Source organism: Phacochoerus africanus, chromosome 4 (genome assembly GCF_016906955.1).
Source record: "Phacochoerus africanus isolate WHEZ1 chromosome 4, ROS_Pafr_v1, whole genome shotgun sequence".
Lineage (NCBI taxonomy): Eukaryota > Metazoa > Chordata > Mammalia > Artiodactyla > Suidae > Phacochoerus > Phacochoerus africanus.
In genome coordinates, this window is record NC_062547.1 from 87,843,192 (window position 1) to 87,863,758 (window position 20,567).

At 42.2% G+C, this 20,567-nt stretch overlaps 1 protein-coding gene across 1 annotated transcript in view; it reads right to left on the reverse strand.

Annotated features, from left to right (window-relative positions):
- Positions 1-20,567, reverse strand: part of DMGDH (dimethylglycine dehydrogenase) — a 74,041-nt gene that overhangs the window by 32,811 nt on the left and 20,663 nt on the right. The window contains exons 6-13 of the mRNA XM_047774469.1: positions 19,297-19,545; positions 16,546-16,744; positions 7,910-8,079; positions 7,298-7,451; positions 5,475-5,640; positions 4,885-5,015; positions 2,654-2,871; positions 1,084-1,241 (exon numbers count right to left, since the gene is read on the reverse strand). Of these exons, the coding sequence (XP_047630425.1) occupies positions 1,084-1,241; positions 2,654-2,871; positions 4,885-5,015; positions 5,475-5,640; positions 7,298-7,451; positions 7,910-8,079; positions 16,546-16,744; positions 19,297-19,545 (1,445 nt within the window). The remainder of the gene's footprint in view (positions 1-1,083; positions 1,242-2,653; positions 2,872-4,884; positions 5,016-5,474; positions 5,641-7,297; positions 7,452-7,909; positions 8,080-16,545; positions 16,745-19,296; positions 19,546-20,567) is intronic.

Consider the following 20,567-nt stretch of genomic DNA (forward strand, 5'->3'; position numbering starts at 1 on the left):
ATTGTGGCTCAGTGGAAATGAATCTGACTAGTATCCATGAGGACGTGAGTTCAATCCCTGGCCTCGCTCAGTGGGTTAAGGATCTGGTGTTGCCGTGAGCTGTGGTGAAGGTCACAGATGAGGCTCGGATATAGTGTTGCTGTGGCTGTGGCGCAGACCAGCGGCTACAGCTCGGATTCGACCCCTAGCCTGGGAACCTCCAAATGCCACAGACAAAAAAAAAAAAAAGGAAAGGTGCTCCTCAAATTTCTAGGGGTAGACAGGCTCCCTTGGGGGCAGCCACAGGTCTGCACAGTCAGAGACAGATGTCCAGGGCCCCCTGCCAAGCACGACAAATTAAGGCAGAATAAATGTTAGGTCATAATTCCACAGAACTTGCAACTGGGAAATTGAGGAGAAAAACCTCTTTCCCTAATTAAATAAAGTTATAAAACATATTTTCTCTTACAGCCAGAGCCAACATTAACCCAGTTAAAACTAGCCCTTATATAAAAATCAGGAGGGGAGTTCCAGTCGTGGCACAGTGGTTAACGAATCCGACTAGGAACCATGAGGTTGCGGGTTCGATCCCTGCCCTTGCTCAGTGGGCTAAGGATCCAGCACTGCCGTGAGCTGTGGTGTAGGTCGCAGACATTGCTCGGATCCCACGTTGCTGTGGCTCTGGTGTAGGCCGGCAGCTACACCTCCGATTTGACCCCTAGCCTAGGAACCTCCATATGCCGTGAGAGTGGCCCAAGAAATCGCAAAAAGACAATAAAAAGAGCCATAATAAAAATCAGGAGTTCCCATTGCGGCTCAGTGGGTTAAGAACCCAATTAGTATCCATGAAGATGCAGGTTCCATCCCTGGTCTTATTTAGGGGGTTCAGTATCCAGTGTTGCTGTAAGCTATGGTGTGGGTCACAGACATGGCTCAGATTCTGCGTTGCTCTGGCCATGCTGTAGGTTGGCAGCTGTAGCTCTGATTCGACCCCTAGCCTGGGAACTTCCATATGCCACAAGTGCCACCCTAAAAAGCAAAGCAAAAAGAAAAAAAATCATATACAACACACATAACGTGAATAAAGATGCTAGCATTTCAAACCTCTGACCCCCAGGCTCTGAAAGCTTTCTCCAGTCTTAAGGCATTCATGGCATAGGTTCCAAAATTGTCAATTCCCTCCTCCTGGCCTGCATTCATGATAATGTCATAAAGTGCCGCAGAATCTTCTCGTCTGTGGTACAGCTCCCAACCCAGCTCACCTGAAATACATCCACAAGTGCCACACCAGTGTAAGAACTATGGTCGTAAGAGTTGGTCTACTGTGCATTAGCTTAAAACATCAATATGTGGAGAGATTCCATATGTGCAATATAGACCTTGTTGAGTTTTACAAGACCCAGTCACAAAAAAGTTGCAACAAAACCCCCCTGCAAAGGAGCCTGCCGTAACACAGATGCTTTCCTGCCCAGTCCTGCCTGCCCCCCACCCCCAACAGAGTGTCTAGGACATCTGCCTCTCATGACATAGAAAGACTGATGCAGGAATAAATCTTGCCCCTTGACCTCAGCTTCATAATGTTAAGTGAGGAATTAGCATGGCAGAATTGATCAACACAAGGGGTTCAAGGTATCAACACTTCCGCCCTCGACTCCTTGCCTCTTTGCTTAAGAATGTGGGCAACAAACAATGATTATTATTGTGTCCAGGGCTGATGGTGAGGTGTTTCTCCAGGACACCCCTGGAACATGAGCAACATGTAATCGAGGGAAGGCCTGGGCCCCAAGTACTCCTTCTGTGAAGGGACAGGAATCTAGTCGAAGTTAGTGGTGAGCTCAGAGCACCAATGGGGAACCAAAGAGCAATTCTTCATCCCTGTTTGCAGCATCTACGAAGTGCAACATCAGGTGCATAGAAAGACTTCCCTGATGCACTAGAGTCAAAACGATGGAGAGTGGGAGGTCCCGTCGTGGCTCAGTGGTAAACGAATCCGACTAGGAACCATGAGGTTGTGGGTTTGATCCCTGGCCTCGCTCAGTGGGTTAAGGATCTGGCATTGCTGTGAGCTGTGGTGTGGGTCACAGATGCAGCTCGGATCCAGTGTTGCTGTGGTGAAGGCCGGAGGCTACAGCTCCAGTTCAACCCCTAGCCTGGGAACCTCTATATGCTGCAGGTGCAGCCCTAGAAAAGGCAATAAAAAAATAAATAAATAAGGGCAGGGCCTGGCACATCAAGATGCTTCTCTGTGGAAGACTCTATGTATGGGAGGCCGTTTCGAATGTTCCTAGATAGAATTAACTGGCCTGAATATTCATTCTGTCAACCCTTCCAACTATCCCCAGAGCCATCCTCTTGCTCTTTTCTCACCTACTTTTCCAAATGGTAGGCAGCTAGTTATGGGGCTAGAAAAACAACTGGAAATCTGTGGGATGACTCTGTCAGACTTGGAATAAAGAAACAGAATGGTTGTGAGAGTCGGGCAGGGGTATCTTCCTTCAAAGTGACACTGATGAAGTGGTGTGTGTGTGTGTGTGTGTGTGTGTGTGTGTGTGTGTGTATTCTGTGTATGTATGTGTGTGCAGTGTGTTGTGTGTGTATGTGTGTGCACGCACCCATTTCTGGTAGCATCTTTTCCACTTTAGAGACTCCCTCTAGGTTGTTTTCCAATTCTTACCAGTGTAAGATATCCTGATAGCAGTGACGGGAATGTTGGCCACTTTGAAAGCCTTGGTTTGAAGAAACTTGAAAGCACCATCACTAAGATCTTCAGAGGTCAGTTTCTGAAGGACCTTCCTTGCATGCGGTCCTGCAACTCCAAGGACTCCAAGCGCGTCCGTCATGTTTTTAATTTCAACATTGTATCCACCTGTGACTGCCTCTTCTTCAATCCATCTGCATTTGAGATTCATAAACAGAGGGTTAAATCTTGCTTGATGGATGCGCTGGTAACAGATGACTTCTCTGGAGGTATGCTCTGAGTCTAGAATTACTGGAAAGTCCCTAGAGCGTCATTTCCTATAATCACCTAATTTTTAAAGTTGAAGAAACCGAGTCCCAGAGATGCTATGTGATTCTCTCTAAACAACCCACCTATAAATCTATGGGTAATTTTTCACAGCACAGAAGGATCCTTCCATGGAAACGAGCTCTGCCACACAATGTTTTTAAATGGTGACAGCCCAATTGCATTTAAACTAATGATTCAATCTTGGGGAATTAATTTCAACCCAAGTCATCTCTCATAGCTGTGCACAGGAGGCACACTTGTGCTGCTAAAGGTTAACCATGTGCCTGCCTCCAGATACACACTTGCTTTGATGATCACAAGGAAAAGATAAAAACTCTAAAGACTAGTTTTGATTTCTAAGTCTTGGCGAATTACGGGAACCCGGGTATAGGGTTTGTTTATACTTAAACACTGAGCAGTCCCTGGCATCACTCAAGCCTATCATCAAATGAGCCTTTGGATTTACACAAAGCTAAGCTACGAAGATAGTTCCCGAAACCTCTGGGACTGGAGGATAGCCTTGGCATCATTTCACAACGAGAGTGAGACTCCGTCAGCGGTCAGATGTTAATTAAACAATAATTTCCAAATAGCTTTGGAATACTAATGACTACAGATTTTACAGGTGACTAAATAGTAGACTAAAGATTCAAGGGAGGGATCAATGTGGCAGGTCAACAATTTAGATATGAAAAAGGAAGAAAACCGAGGGAGGCAGCTCACGGAAGTGGACCAAATATGGGCATCCCCATCAAAAAGACTGACCTGAGTTTCCATTATGGCTCAGCAGATTAAGAACCCGACATAGCGTCCATGTGGGTTTGATCCCTGACCTGGCTCAGGGCGCGAGCTATGGTGTAGGTCACAGACACAGCATGGATCTGGCATGGTGTGGCTGTGGTGTAGGCTGGCAGCTGCAGCTCTAATTCGACCCCTAACTTGAGAACTTCCACATGCTTCAGGTGCAGCCCTAAAAAGAAAACAAGGAAAAAAAAAAAGAGTAGCTTGAGCAAGTTCCTTTAAGCCAACCTTCAGTTTCCTCATCTGAAAATGGGAATAATATAACTTTGCAGACATATCCGTTAAAATAATTTCTTGAGATAATATGTAGAAAGGGTTCTGATATATTGGTGATGCCTAATAAATGAAAGTTATTATTACTAGAACCAATGAACCCTAAGGATGGATCACTTTTTGGAGGGAGATAGGGACAGAGGCCCTCACTTCAAATAATTTCCTATAAAGACATGAAGTTTATCTTAAACACTAAGGTTTAAGAATTAAAGTTGTAGGAGTTCCCGTTGTGGCACAGTGGAAACAAATCTGACTAGGAACCATGAGGTTGCAGCTTCAATCCCTGGCCTCACTCAGTGGGTTAAGGATCCAGCATTGCCATGAGCTGTGGTGAAGGTCACAGACTCGGCTCAGATCCTGCGTGGCTGTGGCTGTGGTGTAGGCTGGCAGCTGTAGCTCCGATTAGACCCCTAGCCTGAGAACCTCCATATGCCGCGAGTGCAGCCCTAAAAAGACAAAAAGACAAAAAAACAGAATTAAAGTTGTACTTTATCTTTAGAGCCACAGATACAGCATTTGAAAGTTCCCAGGCTAGGGGTTGAATTGGAGCCGCAGCTGCCAGCCTACACCACAGCCACAGCAACGCCAGATCCAAGCCATATCTGTGACCTACACTGCAGGTCACAGCAATGCCGATTCTTAACCCACTGAGTGGGACCAGAGATTGAACCTGCATCCTCATGGATACTAGTCAGGTTCGTTTCTGCTGAGCTACGACGGGAAATCCAAAGTTGTACTTTCCATTACTGGTAAAAGAAAACCTCCATGCAAGACTGGGCCAGTATAAAATCCATATAAAATTTTCTTACTAGCTGATTACTTACCTAAGATCATGAAGTTCTGATCCAGAGCCAGTTATTAATAGAAACTCCCCAGGAGACTGGTGAGAAACAGTCAACTCAGCATATACTCGACCTTTTGGTGTTAACATGTGACTTATATTTGTACAACCCACCTACACAAAAGAATTTTAAATTACCTTGGGATGAAATAAAAAATCTTAGGTGTCCTTTTAATACCACCTGAAAATTTAAATGTGGGTGTCAACAGTGAGAAACTTCTCAATCTTATCGTTTACATCAATTGTGTCAACAATCTGTAAATTTGAACCCAATATTAATTTTAAAGTTTTCAGGTGAAATGATCACTATAATTACTTGTCATAAAATTCAGCCAATTGCACAATTTCCATCGACACAATAAAGCAAGGCCCTAAGGTCTTTGGATGATAATTCTTTCCACAAAATTTTACATTTGAAAATTAGCCAGAATACCCGTGGTCAGGTAAAGAGTTCTGATGTTCAGACAGAAATCCTTCAGTGGATTGAAATAACATATTGGTTTTCTGAAAATGAGAGGACAGAGAAATAAACAGACCAGAACCCTGGACCTTGTAACCTACAAGGTTATTTACCTGGGGAATGACATTGGCAAAGAGATGGTCCAACAACCTAATGGAGTCTTGGCCTTTGACGGTAAATTTGCCAAACGGTGACAGGTCAATCACCCCTACTTTTTGCATAACCTGTTTATACTCTGAGCCCACAGGCTCAAACCAGTTTGTGCGGCGAAAACTTGGCCTGAAACACAGTGTTTGTCATGAAGCAGGGGTCATTCAGCTTCAGAAAATTACAGGATATTTGAACGAGCCCTATTTATCTACAAAATTTCATTTAGGGGACAAGATGCCACCTGTTCTGCAAATCATACATATATGTTGGAATATGATTTTTTTTTTCTATGGAGGTTCCCAGGCTAGGGGTCGAATCAGAGGTACAGCTGCCAGCCGATGCCACAGCCACAGCAACGCTGGATCCTTTTACCCACTAGGTGAGGCCAGGGATCGAACCTGCATTCTCATGGATCCTAGTCAGGTTCCTTAACTACTGAGCCCCAAAGGAAACTTCTGAGGGAGTATTTTCAAAATACTAATTTTTTGGACATAGTTAAATCAGAATATATGAGGGGTACAGCTATCGTGTCCGGTGCTTCTCAAACATTTATGCAAATACATCACTTGCACTTGTTAAGATGAAGATTCTGATGCAGCAGGTTTGGGGCCCTAGATGCCACACCTTAACAGGCTCCCAGGTGATGCTCATGCTGGTCCACGCCTGAAGTAAATAAGCAAGGACCTCGTCCAACATCTTCAGAGATAAGTCACAAAGTGACTTCCAAGGCCTTTGCATTAGTTACTGACAGAGCTGGGCCTGGAACAAAGGTCTCTTGACTCCTTATGCAAGCTCCTTGCTACTCTACAGAGTGGACTTTTAATGTGGTATTTGAACTTCAGAGCAGGATGCTAAGTCTGCAAAATGAGTTTCCAGTGGTTTAATTATTAAAATAGCAGAAGAAACAGCCCAGATTCAACTAGCACAAGGTGAACAACAGACCTGGCATGTATCTGAGCAATTTAGGAAAAACCAGACTAGGAGTTTGTCCCCAAGTAATCTCTACTGGCTGACTACAGAGTCCAAATTCATTAATCAGTAACTGGCCCTCTATTTTGGACTATTTAGATCCGATCTTAAAGTAGACATTTAAATAAGCAAAATAGCAGGTGAAAGAAAAAGGCAACTTCACTTGAAAAGCAAACTCTTTTCTCTTGGTTTATGGATTCTCTTGAGAAAAAAGATATAATCACTCTGAATACCAAGTACAACAATGGGACTGATTTTAGAGGAATTCAGAGAATTGTTTTAGTGACATGCTTTGTTTTAGCTTAACCTAAAATGGTAAGTAAATGACCTTTCCTGCAAACTTATCAACAGTGCATGTAATTTGCCTGATTCTGTGCACACATACTAGAAAGCAGTTACTTTGAGCTATTCCTTGACAAGTAGAAAATTCATCTTTCCATACTGTTTCCATACTATATGACTGAACCAGGCATCCTAAACCAGGACACACCTTCAGGAGCCAACTGAAGCCATGTGGGGATTTGGAGGGGATGGGTTAGGTTCCTCTGAGCAACTGGGAAATGCCAAGCAGAGGCTTCACCTAGGCTGGTTGTAGGTTTCCTGAGGCCACATGAGTCCTAGATGTGGGCCAGTGTCCCATAGGATAAACTGATGCCTCCAATGCCCAGACAATCATTTCTGTGGTTCAATGCTCTTTGGAATGGGGTGGAGGGATGGGATGGGGGGGGGGGACACAGGGCTTCTCTGGTGTTCCTTGATGTCACCCCCCCAATTTCATCCTAACCAGAGTCACAGGCAGGTTAAGCCACTTGCTTACCGGTACCCAGGGTCCTGGTTCGGTTTGTAGAACCAGTGTGGCTGCTCCCAGCCCGCATGGAACCCCATGGAACACTTAGACTTCAGGGTTTTATAAAGCCCACTGACTCGCTGGGTCGGCCTCCCAGCAAACCGTTCTTCTTTGGGGTAACCCACTGAAAAAAAGAAAACCGGTAGTCCAAATAGCACAGAACCAAAACTAAAAAATACTTCGAAGGGATTTGGAAAAATGGGAAACACAGTACTTAAAATCCAGAAATCAGTACTTAAAATGCATATATATACACACACACACAGTACTTAAAATCCAGAAATCAGTACTTAAAATGCATATATATATACACACACACATTAAATTTCAGAAGAACTAAAGCTGTCATTTATATTGATTATCAAAGGGTAAGTCAATTTAAAGCTTAAAATCACGGATGAATGCCTCACATTAAAGATATACACTCACATAGATTTCCTGTTGTTGTATCTTAGAGGCGTATGCTTTTTAGACCCCCTAGCCACTTCCCCACCATGCACAGAAGAAAAAACATCTGGAGTCAGAGGTGCTACAAGTCAATTCTGAACACACTTCATAGACAACAGTAAACTTGCACTTTACCAATATTGTTGAATCCGTATGACTCTCTTGCTTTGGCCTCAGTGTACTGAGTTGTCGTCCACTTGCCATAGCGATTGGGATCCAATTCTATCAGATCGAAAGGAGGTTCTCCATGCAGGATCCAGTCACTGAGATATTTCCCTACCCCACCAGCATGGATTATGCCATATCTTTCAAATACAAAAACAAATAGCTGGTTACTAACACATATCATTTCCCAGTAATGAAAATGTCCACATATTTCACCAGGCCTCAAAAACAGGATTCTGTGCTATTCGGAATACAGTCAATATAAACTTTTTGCTATCATGTTTTTCTCAAAAAAAAAAAAAAATACATGTTTAGGCATCCAAATGATGGACTAGTTTGTAAGTAGCTAGTTGTTTCCATAGGTTTAAGAGCTGTACACCTGCAAAATAGCTATGACCCTTAGCTAGTAAGGATGCTCATTTTAGGAAATGGAGGAGAGGAAGCACACAGGCAGAAGTGGTTGGTACCTTACCAGCCTTCCTGAGCTACGATTCTCCTGACTAATAGGAACCTTGCAGGAAAAATATGTACACTGTAGAGTGACCGCACCCATCTCCTCTCAGACTCAGTTTAGTTCAGGTCCCCTTACAATGACCTCGGTGTGAGGATCTTGCATTCAGATGAAGACACACTCACCAGGGGACTTGTGGAAAAAGTGCCAAGGAACAATGGCTCCTGAATTTTGCCACCAGTGGGTCACTTGGTGGGGAGGGTGGGTTTGTTTTCTCTTTCCACGCAAAGATGCTTTAAAACCAAGAACATGACTGTTCTTGGAGGCATCACAGTTTAAAGTTGCCCATGTGCAATTCTACCCACTCACTCATCTGATGAAGGGCTTTCCTGTGGATTCATCTGTGATTTAAGTCAAGAGATGCTTCTGAGGGATTGGATGAGCAGAGAGTCATGGGGTAAGGACCAAAGAAAGGAGCTACATGGACAGACCTCAAAATGCAAGAAATTCCAATTTCTTAGGTGGCAAAAACAGCCAGAATCACAGCTTCCAAGAGCATGGGAGGACCTTCGCAAAGACTAGAAATGTCAACTAACTTCTTCTCCAACATGATCCCAGTTTTGTTATTGTATAAAAATGAATGCATACGTTTGTTATAAGTGTATTTCTCAAGCAAAATAAAAAGACAGCCATTTGTACTTCTCTGGATAAAGTAAAAAAAGAGATATGGCTCATACAAATTACCCATAAACAATCTCACCCAAGTTTCAAGAAAGCAATAAATGTATATATGCTTAAAGTAATTATGAACTATACACATAAAATGTTTATTCCCTTGACCAGTCCCAATGTATGATACACAATAGTTGCCATTTTTAAGAGCTAGGATACCGTTTACAGGACTTGAAACTACATAAGGTTCTACTGACATTTATGGAGTGCTTACCATTTACCAGGCATTGTGTCCATCTAACACATACCAGCTGATTTATTCTTTAGCAACTCTCTTTTACCAGTGAGAAAACCAGCCTGCGCACAGGAGTTAATGCGGTTACACTGCAATAAAGTGCAGACTCAGGAAACAAATTGTCATCTGACTCCAGTGTACACTCCCTGTTATTGGACTTTACTTTTGCTTCAACAGCTCTCAGTCTTTTTTCAGCTAAGACACACATAACAGATAGAATTCACATCCTTGGCCGTCTCCTTGGCTATGGGCCGGGGTGGTGCTTTGGTTTCCTATGGTCTCACTTCTACACCGTTGTGGTCTTTCCCTTTCAACAACGCACATGAGCAAATGAATGGGGCAGAGTGCTATTATTTGAGGATAATCCTGAATGGATTTATTTTTAGTAAATGTTTATAAACTTCAGCTCTCTAACATTAACAAGTCATATGTAAAATGCCATACAAGTGAGTGTTATGAAACATCTATTGAGAGCCCCTGGTTTACTAGCTAAAAGTGTAAAAGCATGGAGTAAGAGAGATCTGGGTATGTTTTGTGTTCTGCCACTACTAGCTATGTGACCTTGGGTAAGTTGTGAGCCACGCTGAGCTTCAGTCTCCTCATGGGCACACTTTCTTTACCATGTGGGTGGAGAATTAACTGACATGGCATATAAAAGCACATAGAAATTTGCAGCATCTTGGATGCAACTAGAGGTTATCACACTAAGTGAAGTCAGAAAGAGAAAGACAAATACCACATGATATCATTGTAGGTGGAATCTAAACTATGACACAAATGAACTTTTCTGCAAAACAAAAATGACTCATAAACATGGAGAACAGATTTGTGGTAGCTAAGGGAGAGGAGAAGGGAGTGGGATGGACTGGGAGTTTGGCCTTAGCAGAGGAAAACTATTACATTTAGAATGGATAAGCAATGAGGTCCTACTGTACAGCACAGAGAACTATCCAATCTCTTGGGATAGCCCATGATGGAAGATAATATGAGAAAGGGAATATATATATTTTTTATATATAATTTACTATATTGCAGAAATTGGCACAACATTGTAAATCAACTACACTTTAAAAAAAAGATTAAAAGACTAAAAAAATAAAATAAAAGCACATGGTAGACATGGTGACTGTTGGGCTCTTATATAACCTGCAATATAGTATGCCTCTGCCCAAAGGATAAGATTTTATTAAGGCAGTAATGTGAAGTGGACATGAAAGGGAACTCGATGAAAGGAGACGAGTTAGGCTCTTCTAGGTCCAGCTTTAATCTGCAGAACCCGCTTCTTCCACATGGCCCAGCCACTCTGCTTTTGGAGTGTATGTGTCTGCTTTTTCATGATAACTGTTAAACTGCTAGATGTTACACCTTATAGCATTCACCTCTCTTTAAATTTGCTGTTGTAGGAGTTGTAGTTCAGTGGTAACAAACCCAACTAGTATCCATGAGGACACAGGTTAATGTCCCCACTAGCCCTGCTCAGTGGGTTAAGGATCTGACCTTGCATGAGCTATGCTGTAGGTCGCAGACACGGCTCGGATCCTGCATTGCTGTGGCTGTGGTGTAGCCAAGGAACTTCCATATGCCTCAGTTTGGCCCTAAAAAGCAAAAAAAAAAAAAAATGTTGCTGTTGCAATCTGTCCTAAGCCAAAGAAACTAGATTCAATTCCACACAACTCATTAGACATTTTGAGGGCACTGTGTTAGTCACCTAGAAGCAGATCTTAGATTTGGGACAGAAGTAAAACAGCTTTGACTGAGGGTGATCTGTGAGTGAGGGAAATGAACACTGGCAGTTATGTCGACAGTTTTCAAATATCTATACTCTGGACTGTTGTACTTGAATAACAGACAACACTGAAATGCTGATCTCTGGGCCCCTCTCCAGACTACTGAATCCGAATCTATAGGAGGGGCATCTGGGGATCTGTTTGCTTGTTGGTTTTCCAATTCAACACATCTTTCATGGATTCAAGTGGCAAATATTAGGAATTTTATAGAAAAGATGCAGAGGATGAAACACATGTGAGTAACCAAGCACAAAGCTGAGATTCTGATTTTAACAAGCCCCCAGACGATTCTGGTGCTCAGCCAGATTATGGAAACCACTGGCCTTCAGAATCATGGGCTGGACCACTGATATAAGCTGGAAGGGGCAGCCAGTGTGAGCATTCTGTCATGTTGTATAAGAAATATCTTAACACTCACAGCCAAATTATACTCAATGGAGAAAAGATGAAAGTTTTCCCAACAAACTCTGGAACAAGGCAAGGATGCCCACTCTCACCACTTTTATTCAACATAGTGTTAGAAGTCCTACCCACAGCAATCAGAAAAAAAGAAGAAATAAAAGGTATCCAAATTGGAAGAGAAGAGGTAAAATTGTCACTATATGCAGATGACATGATATTATAAATAGAAAACCCTAAGGACTCCACACAAAAACTACTTGATCTGATCAATGAATTCAGCAAAGTAGCAAGAGACAAGATTAATATCCAGGAATCAGTTGCATTTCTGTGTACTTACAATTAAATATTATAGAAGGAATATAAAAAATAATGCCTTTTAAGATTATACCAAAAAATAATAAAATGCCTAGAAATAAACCTGACCAAGGAGGTGAAAGATGTATACACTGAGAAGGGTAAAACATTAATAAAAGAAATTAAAGAGGACTCAGAAGAATGGAAAGATATCCCATGACCCTGGACTGGAAGAATTAATTTAGTTAAAATGGCCATACTACCCAAGTAATCTACAGATTTTATGTTATCTTTATCAAGTTACCCATGACGTTTTTCACAGAACTAGAGCAAATGTTCTAAAAAAATCATTCAGAAATATAAAAGACACAGAACTGCCAAAGCAATCCTAAGGGGAAATAAATAAATAAACAAATAAAAGTAGGGGGCATAACTCTCCCACACTTCAGATAATTCTACAAAGCTACAGTAATCAAAACACTGTGGTTATTGGTACAAAACCAGATATGTGGCTCAGTGGAACAGAATAGAGAGCCTAGAAATAAACCTGTACACCTATGGTCAATTAATCTTCATCAAAGGAGATAAGAATATAAAATGGGGAAAAGATTGTCTCTTTAGCAAGGGGTGCTGGGAAAACTGGACAGCTGCATGTAAATCAAAGAAACTAGAACACACGGTCACCTCATGGACAAAAATAAACTCAAAATGGCTTAAAGACTTAAATATACGACATGACACCATAAAAATCCTAGAAGAGAATGTAGGCAAATCTAACATAAACTGTACAAATATTTTCTTAGGTCAGCCTTCCAAAGTAATAAAATAAAAATAAAAATAAACCAGTGGGGCCTAATCAAACTTACAAGTTTTGCATAGCAAAGAAAATCATAAACAAAATGAAAAGACAACCTAAGGAATGGGAGAAAATATTTGCAATTGAAAATATTTTTTCAAAAAATTGAGAATATTTGTAATTGCAAATGCAAGTGACAAGGGCTCAATCTCCAAAATATACAAACAACTCATACAATTCAACAACAGCAAAAAACAAACAAGCCAACTGACAAATGGGCAGAAACCTAAATATGCATTTCTCTAAAGAAGACACATGAATGGCCAGTAGGCATATGAAAAGATGCTCAACATCACCAACTATTAGAGCAGTGCAAGTCAAAACTACAATGAGGTAACACCTCACACTAGTCAGAATGGCCATCATTAATAAGTCTACAAATAACAAATGCTGGAGAGGGTGTGGAGAAAAGGGAACTCTCTTGCACTGTTGGTGGGAATGTAAATTGGTACAACCACTATACAAAACAGTATGGAGATTCCTCAGAAAACTAAAAATAGAACTACCATATGACCCAGCGATCCCACTCCTGGGCATATATCTGGACAAAACTAACTCAAGAAAAGGTATATGCACCCTTATGTTTATAGGAGCACTATTCACACTAGCCAAGACATGGAAACAACCTAAATGTCATCGACAGACAGATGAATGGATTAAGAAGAGGTAAATGTGCACACACACACACACACACACACACACACACACACACGCGCGCGCACATGCATACACACACACACACACATATTTACAATGGAATACTACTCAGCCATAAAAAAGAACAAAATAATGCCAGTTGCAGCACATGGATGCAACTAGAGATTCTCTACTAAGTGAAGTAAGTCAGAAAGAGAAAGACAAATAACCTATACCTCTTACGTGTGGAATCTAAAATATGGCATAAATGAGCCTATCTACAAAACACAGACAGACTCATAGACATAGAGAACAGACTTGTGGTTGCTGGGGGGAGAGGGATGGGGAGGGAGTGGGATGGACTGGGAATCTTGGATTAGTAGATGCAAACTGACTTATTTAGAATGGATAAACAATAAGGTCCTACTGTATAGCACAGGGAACTCTATCCAATCTCTTGGCGTAGACCATTGTAGAATATAAGGAAAACACTACACATGTATTGCTGAGTCACGTTGCTCTACAGCAGAAACTGGCACAATTTGTAAATCAGCTATAATTAAAACAAAACAAAACAAAACAACAACAACAACAAAACAAACCTGGGGTTAAACAGGAAAAAAAATATCTTAGCAATCTCCACTTTTAAATAACAAGAAAGCCTTTGGAAGTCAGACCAAATGGGTAAAAAAGAGTGAGGCACTTTGCCCGCTCCCACCAGTTATCATCTCCACTCATTTTGCAGTGTCTGCAATCTGGGAAAATTACCGAGAGCAATCAGAGCAGGAGTCTGACATCAGCCCATGCAAGCAGATACAATTTGTAGGTGATAAGAAACTGGTGTTCTAAAGAAAGCAACTTCCTAATTTCCTTAGTAATAGGTGTTCTGCTGAAGTATAAGTATCACAAAGCCACAGATACTCCTGCTTGTTCACAGATAAATAACATGGCTTATGATCAATGATCCACAAATACTAAACTAACTAAACTAATTAAATCAATAAATTGGTGATTAAAGTGATTACAGAATCAAAAAGAATAAAATGCTTAGGAATAAATTTAGCACCATCTTCTTAATTTTGTATCTCCCTATGCAACTGATCACCAAAACAAAATAATATTTTTTTCTCTTTATGGCCATACCTATGGTACATGGAAGTTCCTGGGCCAGGGGTCGAAGTGGAGCTACGCTACAGCCACAGCAACAAGGGATCCTTAACCCGCCGAGCAAGGCCAGGGATCAAACCTACCTCCTCACAGAAACAATATCAGGTTCTTAACCTGCTGAGCCTCAATGGGAACTCCTGCCCTCTTTTTATAAGGACGCTTATGATTACATTTAGGGTCCACTAGGCTAATCCAGAAGAACCTTTTGCATCTCAGGGGTCTTAACTTAATCACAGTTGCAAACTCCCCTTTGCCAACCCGGATATCTTTGGGGTCATTTTTTAATTTTTCATGATCATTTAAAGGGGGTATCAACAAATCCTATGTTTCAACTGGTATAATTTTTTCCGGCAGCTTTACATTGGAAAAAATCTGTCATTTGGGAATTCCTGTTGTGGCTCAGGGGTAATCAACCCGACTAGTATCCATGAGGATGCAGGTTCAATCCCAGGCCTTGTTCTGTGGGTTAAGTATCCGGCCTCGTCATGAGCTGTGGTACAGGTCACAGATGCGGCTTGGATCATAAGTTGTTGTGACTGTGGCATAGGCCAGCAGCTGCAGCTCCAATTCAACCCCTAGCTTGGCACACAAGCTTGGGACAACCCCCAGCTTGGGACATATGCCACACATGCAGCCCTAAAAGAAGAGAAAGTCTGTCAGTTTCCTGAAGTCTTCTGTTGATCTTCCGTTTTCCACTGATTTATTTACAATTTCACCTAATGAAGTGTTTTTCCTCCCAAGTTCACATTACAAATATTTCATTGTAATTATTGACAAGAAAAAAGATTGTCTTAAAAGTCACATCATTTTCAAAAAATTAACAAGGGTTCTTAACCCACTGAACCACAGTGGGAGCTCCACAAACTAAATAATTTTGTCTCCTATCTCTCAGTGCCTACTGCTGCTTCCTTAGTTCAAACCCTGGCCTCTCTGTATTGTAAGAACAGCATCCCAACCAGGTCAGACTCACTGCCTTGTTCTCAGCTGTAGCCCAGTGTTGAGCACTAGACTTTGCACAAAACTGGCCCATCACCAAATGTGAATTGAATAAATGGCTAAATACGACGAGAAAGAAAACTAGAATATTAGAAACTGTGATATGACAGTAAAGTAGCCTTGATGTTAATATTCACCAAATTAATGGGGACAAATATTCAAGATGAAACATCAAATAGGTAATGGAATCTTAAATAGGAAGCAACCCAAGGAATCATAAAGAAACAAATCATGCTGAACAAACATGAATTACGGTGAAAACTTCATCAGATATATTACACATTTGATAGTATGAATTATCTTTGTCACCTTGTATTATGAGAACATCCTTGTAAAACTGGGGCAAATTGACCTATCTGAATATTCACAGCATGAAAGGAGACACAAGTAATGGAAATGGCAGGAAATACGCAGAGAGAAAATTTCGGGAAATCATTGCCCTCTGTGTATAAACCTTTGAATCCCATACTGGATTTTTTGAAAATCTGGAATTTTCACTCCTTGCTTTTCATTGGTCATGAAAGGGGGAGAACACTCTGCCTCTCCCCATTGTCTATTTTGGGCCTGAGATGATGGAACAACACGTATTGAAAATGACTCTAGGAGTTCCCCAGGGGTGCAGCAGGTTAAGAGTCCGGTGTTGTCACTGCTGTGGCATGGATTCCATCCCAGGCCCCGGAACTTCTGCACGCCACAGGTATAGCCAAAAAAACAATAATAAAATAACATACATGCCTCGGAGTTCCTGTTGTAGCTCAGGGGAAACGGATCTGACTAGTATCCATGAGGACATAGGATCGAGCCCTGGCCTCAGTCAATGGGTTAAGGATCTGGTGTTGCCATGAGCTGTGGTGTAGGTCACAGATTCAGCTCGGATCTGGTGCTGCTGTGGCTGTGGCTGTGGTGGGTGGCTACGGCTCCAATTCCATCCTTGGCCTGGAAAACTCCATATGTCACAGATGTGGCCCTAAAAAGACCAAAAAAAAAAAAAGTATATATATATATACATATATGTCTCTATAATAAATGTTATATGAAGGAGCCACTTACCCAAAGCCTATAGCCACCCAGTAGTTCCTGACCCCCTGATGGGGCCCCACCATAGGCAGAATGTCAGGAGAATAGGTGATAGGCCCATTGACAATATTGATGATGTCAGCCTTTTTCAAGACAGGGACCATTTCCATGGCAGCTTCCACGTGTTCCATGATTCGGTCTAGATCAGACTCAAAGAGCTCCTTTCCGAAACCTGGGAAGACATGCCATTGTGGTCAGGATCCCACAGCTGCCTTGACACGTACTCAAAGTGATTTAAATCTCTAAGTCAGCTCACATTTCAAGACGGCCCTAGTAGGAAGGTACTTTCTTTTTTAAGTCTCAACTTGAAACTCACTATCAACAGAGGAGTAACCAGGAGTTCCTACTGTGGCTCAGCGGTAACAAACCTGACTAGTAACCATGGGGACGTGGGTTTGATACCTGGCCTCGCTCACTGGGTTAGGATCCAGTGTTGCCGTGAGCTGTGGTGTAGGTTGCAGACAAAGCTTGGGTCCGGCATTGCTGGGGCTGTGGTGTAGGCCTGAGGTTATAACTAGATTCAACCCCTGGCTTGGGAACTTCCATATGCTGTGAGTGCAGCCTTAAAAGACAAAAGAAAAAAAAAATAGATGAGTAACCATTCTTTTTCTGAGAATAATAATGTTATTTCTTGAAATAATAAATCATGAAAGTCTTTTTTAATAGAAAATTTTAATGTATGCATATTAGCAGTTTCCAGTATTTAGTCAGATCACTCAATATTCTGCAATAACCAAGATGAGAAAAGAATCTAAAAAAGAATGGATATGTGTATATGTGTAATTGAATCACTTTGTTGTACAGCAGTAATTAATACAACATTGCAAATCAACTACACTTCAATACAATTTTTTAAAATGAAAAAAAAAACCCCAATAATAATCAGATTTGTCAAGAGAGACCTTTCCTCTTTCAATTAACCGTAAAAGTCTGCTTAATCCTTCCAGGTGAGGGCCAGTGGGAGTTTACAAAATCATGTCAGGACACTGGGGATAAGTGGGAAACTACTCTCGGATCTCGGATGAGGGATTCTAGACACCTTTTAAGACTCGGCAGGGAAGGAAAGGCTTGGAGGTCTCATTCCTCAAGCCACCTCCCATGCACATCTGAGGATTAGAATTCTGTGAAAAGAGTCAGGGTCCTGGATCACAATCATCTCAGTGAAGGCAGGGCCACGGGCGAGCTCAAGGAATGTCGCCACCCATACTGGTGATGTTCCCGCCCGGTGGCCAGCTGCTTGCTCTTCCTGTGCACTGCACATCAGGTCACTGGCCGGGACGCCTACAGGTTAGAGCCGGGTATGTGGGTGCTCAGGGACAGCCAACCATCTGGCTCTCCTTCCAATTATTCTCCTTCTTGGAGTTCTTGAAGTATTATTTGGAGGAGAAGTGGCCAGCATGGGGGATGAGCAGAGATGAAGGCTCCCAGGTGGCAGATCAGCCCCTCTGGGATCAAGAGCTATTCCCCACAGACACAAATATGCACAATTCCTTGCATTTCTCTCTTTCTCTCTCTTTCTTTTTTTTCTTTTTTTTTTTTTGGCTATATCTGTGACCTGCGGTATGTGGAAGTTCCCAGTCTAGGGATCTAATCCAGCTGCAACTTTGACCTATGCCACAGCTGCGGCAATGCCGAATCCTTAACCCACGGCACTGGGGCTGGGATTGAACATGCCCCTCAGCAGTGACCCAAGCCACGCAAGAGACAACACCAGATCCTTAACCTGCGGCACCACAGCAGGATCTCCTCCCTCCTTTTGTTTATATTCCCTGTGATATTTGTGTCCCAATGATGTTTTCTCTCCTTCTGCAGAGTAAAACCTCCTTAAGTGACCCAATCCTTCATCTGGCTCTGCACAATTGTCTCATAAACAACAAAAACAGGAGTGCCTTTCGTGGCTCAGTGGTTAACAAAACCGACCAGGATCCATGAGGTGCGGGTTCGATCTCTGGCCTCTCTTGGGGATCCTCAGTCAGGGATCCAGCATTGCCGTGAGCTGTGGTGTAGGTTGCAGACGAGGCTTGGATCCTGCATTGCTGTGGCTGTGGTGTCGGCTGTGGCAGCTGCAGCTCCGATTCGACCCCTAGCCTGGGAACTTCCACATGCCTCTAATGCGGTCCTAAAAAGCAAAAACAAAACAAAACAAAAACAGGTCCTTCTCTCCCTTAGAAAACTTGAAAGAGAAGCTGTGGTACCTCCTGCCTCAGTATAGAGGCTTAAGCCTTTCCACACCCATTTACGCAGTAAGGAAGGGCTTCAGTTCACAGTACTTAGCTATCCCGCTCTGCTATAGACTTGGAGACTTTCATTTTTAACAGGCTGGGTTCCTATCTCTGATACCTGTCATGTTTCCTATGGTCAAAGGCCAATAGCAGCTATATCCCACTCCAGAAACTAGACCAAGTAGGCAGGGGAGTGAAGAAAAAAGGGGAGGGCAGAAGGTTGGCGTTGGTAGGTAAAAATTACCTGGGGCCTTCCAGAGCAGCAGGGAGCATCTTTTTTTTTTTTTTTTTAGCTTTTCCACCAACAACTCTTTCCTTCTTCCCTGCTGTGATTGTTCAAAGGGATATGAGAACAGAATTTACCTCAAATCTCTCACTTCCAATGTCCCAGGTATTTGAGTCTAGCAGTATTATGGTGTCTTATTCTATAATCAGCCCAGAATCACAGAGAGGATAAAATATATGTGTCTGACCTGCACACACTTTTATTTGCTGAACCCACCTGGAGGGACTCCGCTGGTGACCCAGGAGTCCTGAAGTTTCATTTTCTCCTGACTTTCATATGGACCGAACAAAAGCCCATCCCTTTCCTGCCGGAGATAATAAGATCCTTCCAGGTCTCGGAGCACAGGGAGTTCTCGCTTTAAAGCTTTCACTTCGGGGATGGTTGACGTGACAACGTATTGATGCTGAACTGGAATGAGAGGATGCTCTAATCCAATCATCTGACCTACTTCACGAGCCCAAAATCCTGAAATAAACAATCATTGAAGAATGTCACCACCATATATAAAAACATGCCACCACTGCCATCCGTATAGCAATTTACATTAAAATAAAATAGAAGACTTCAGTAGTCATGGCAAAGTCTAAAGAATGTCATAGCACCTTGAAGTTTCTTGGTCATTGCAAAATTGAATGGGAGAAGAGAGGTCAATATTTTACACTGCTCCAGAGTTTTGAAAGATACCTATAATCTAAGGGAACAGCATTCCAGAAAAGGTATTTTGCCCATAAGCAAAGGTGGGAAAAAAAAAAAAAAACAAGCAAATAAGCAAAAACAAATTATTTGAAGGAAAAAAAATAAACTACCCAAACATATACAATGTACAAATGTTGATTTTAAAAAATACAGTAATGGACTGAGCTGGATTGGGAAAAATAGCATCTTTTCTCTATTATTTGAAAAGTTTAGTTTGAATAGGTTTTGTGAGGTCCTTTCTTGCAATGGCCAGAGGCACGTGGTGATGTTCAGAGCAGGAGGGAGGTGCCACAGCAAAGGGGAACAGGCTCAGAGATAGGTGGCAGTTCCCACAACCTGTGTCTCCCTTCACAGTGTGCAAGTGGACTGCCTTCTTGGTGGTAATGGTTGTTATTTCTTTCCCTTTGCAACAATGAACCAGATAAACTGTGGCTGAATGGACCCTGGATTCTCTTCCCAGTTGCAGAGCTAAAGTCCAGAGCAAGAAAGGGCCACACCCAAGATCACATCTTACTGATTTTCTTCCTACAGAAAGCTTATTTTGAAAATCCAAGACTCTTTCGCTTGTATAAAGGTATTTTCGAATATAAAAGAATAATAATAATAAAGTAAAAGGGAGTTCCTCTTGTGGTTCATCAGGTTAGGAACCTGATATAGGATCCTTGAGGAAGCTGGTTCAATCCCTGGCCTTGATTGATGGGTTAATTATCCGTGTTGCGGCAAGCTGTGGTGTAGGTTGCAGATGCAGCTCAAATCTGGTGCTGCCCTCGCTCATAGCTGCAACTCGGATT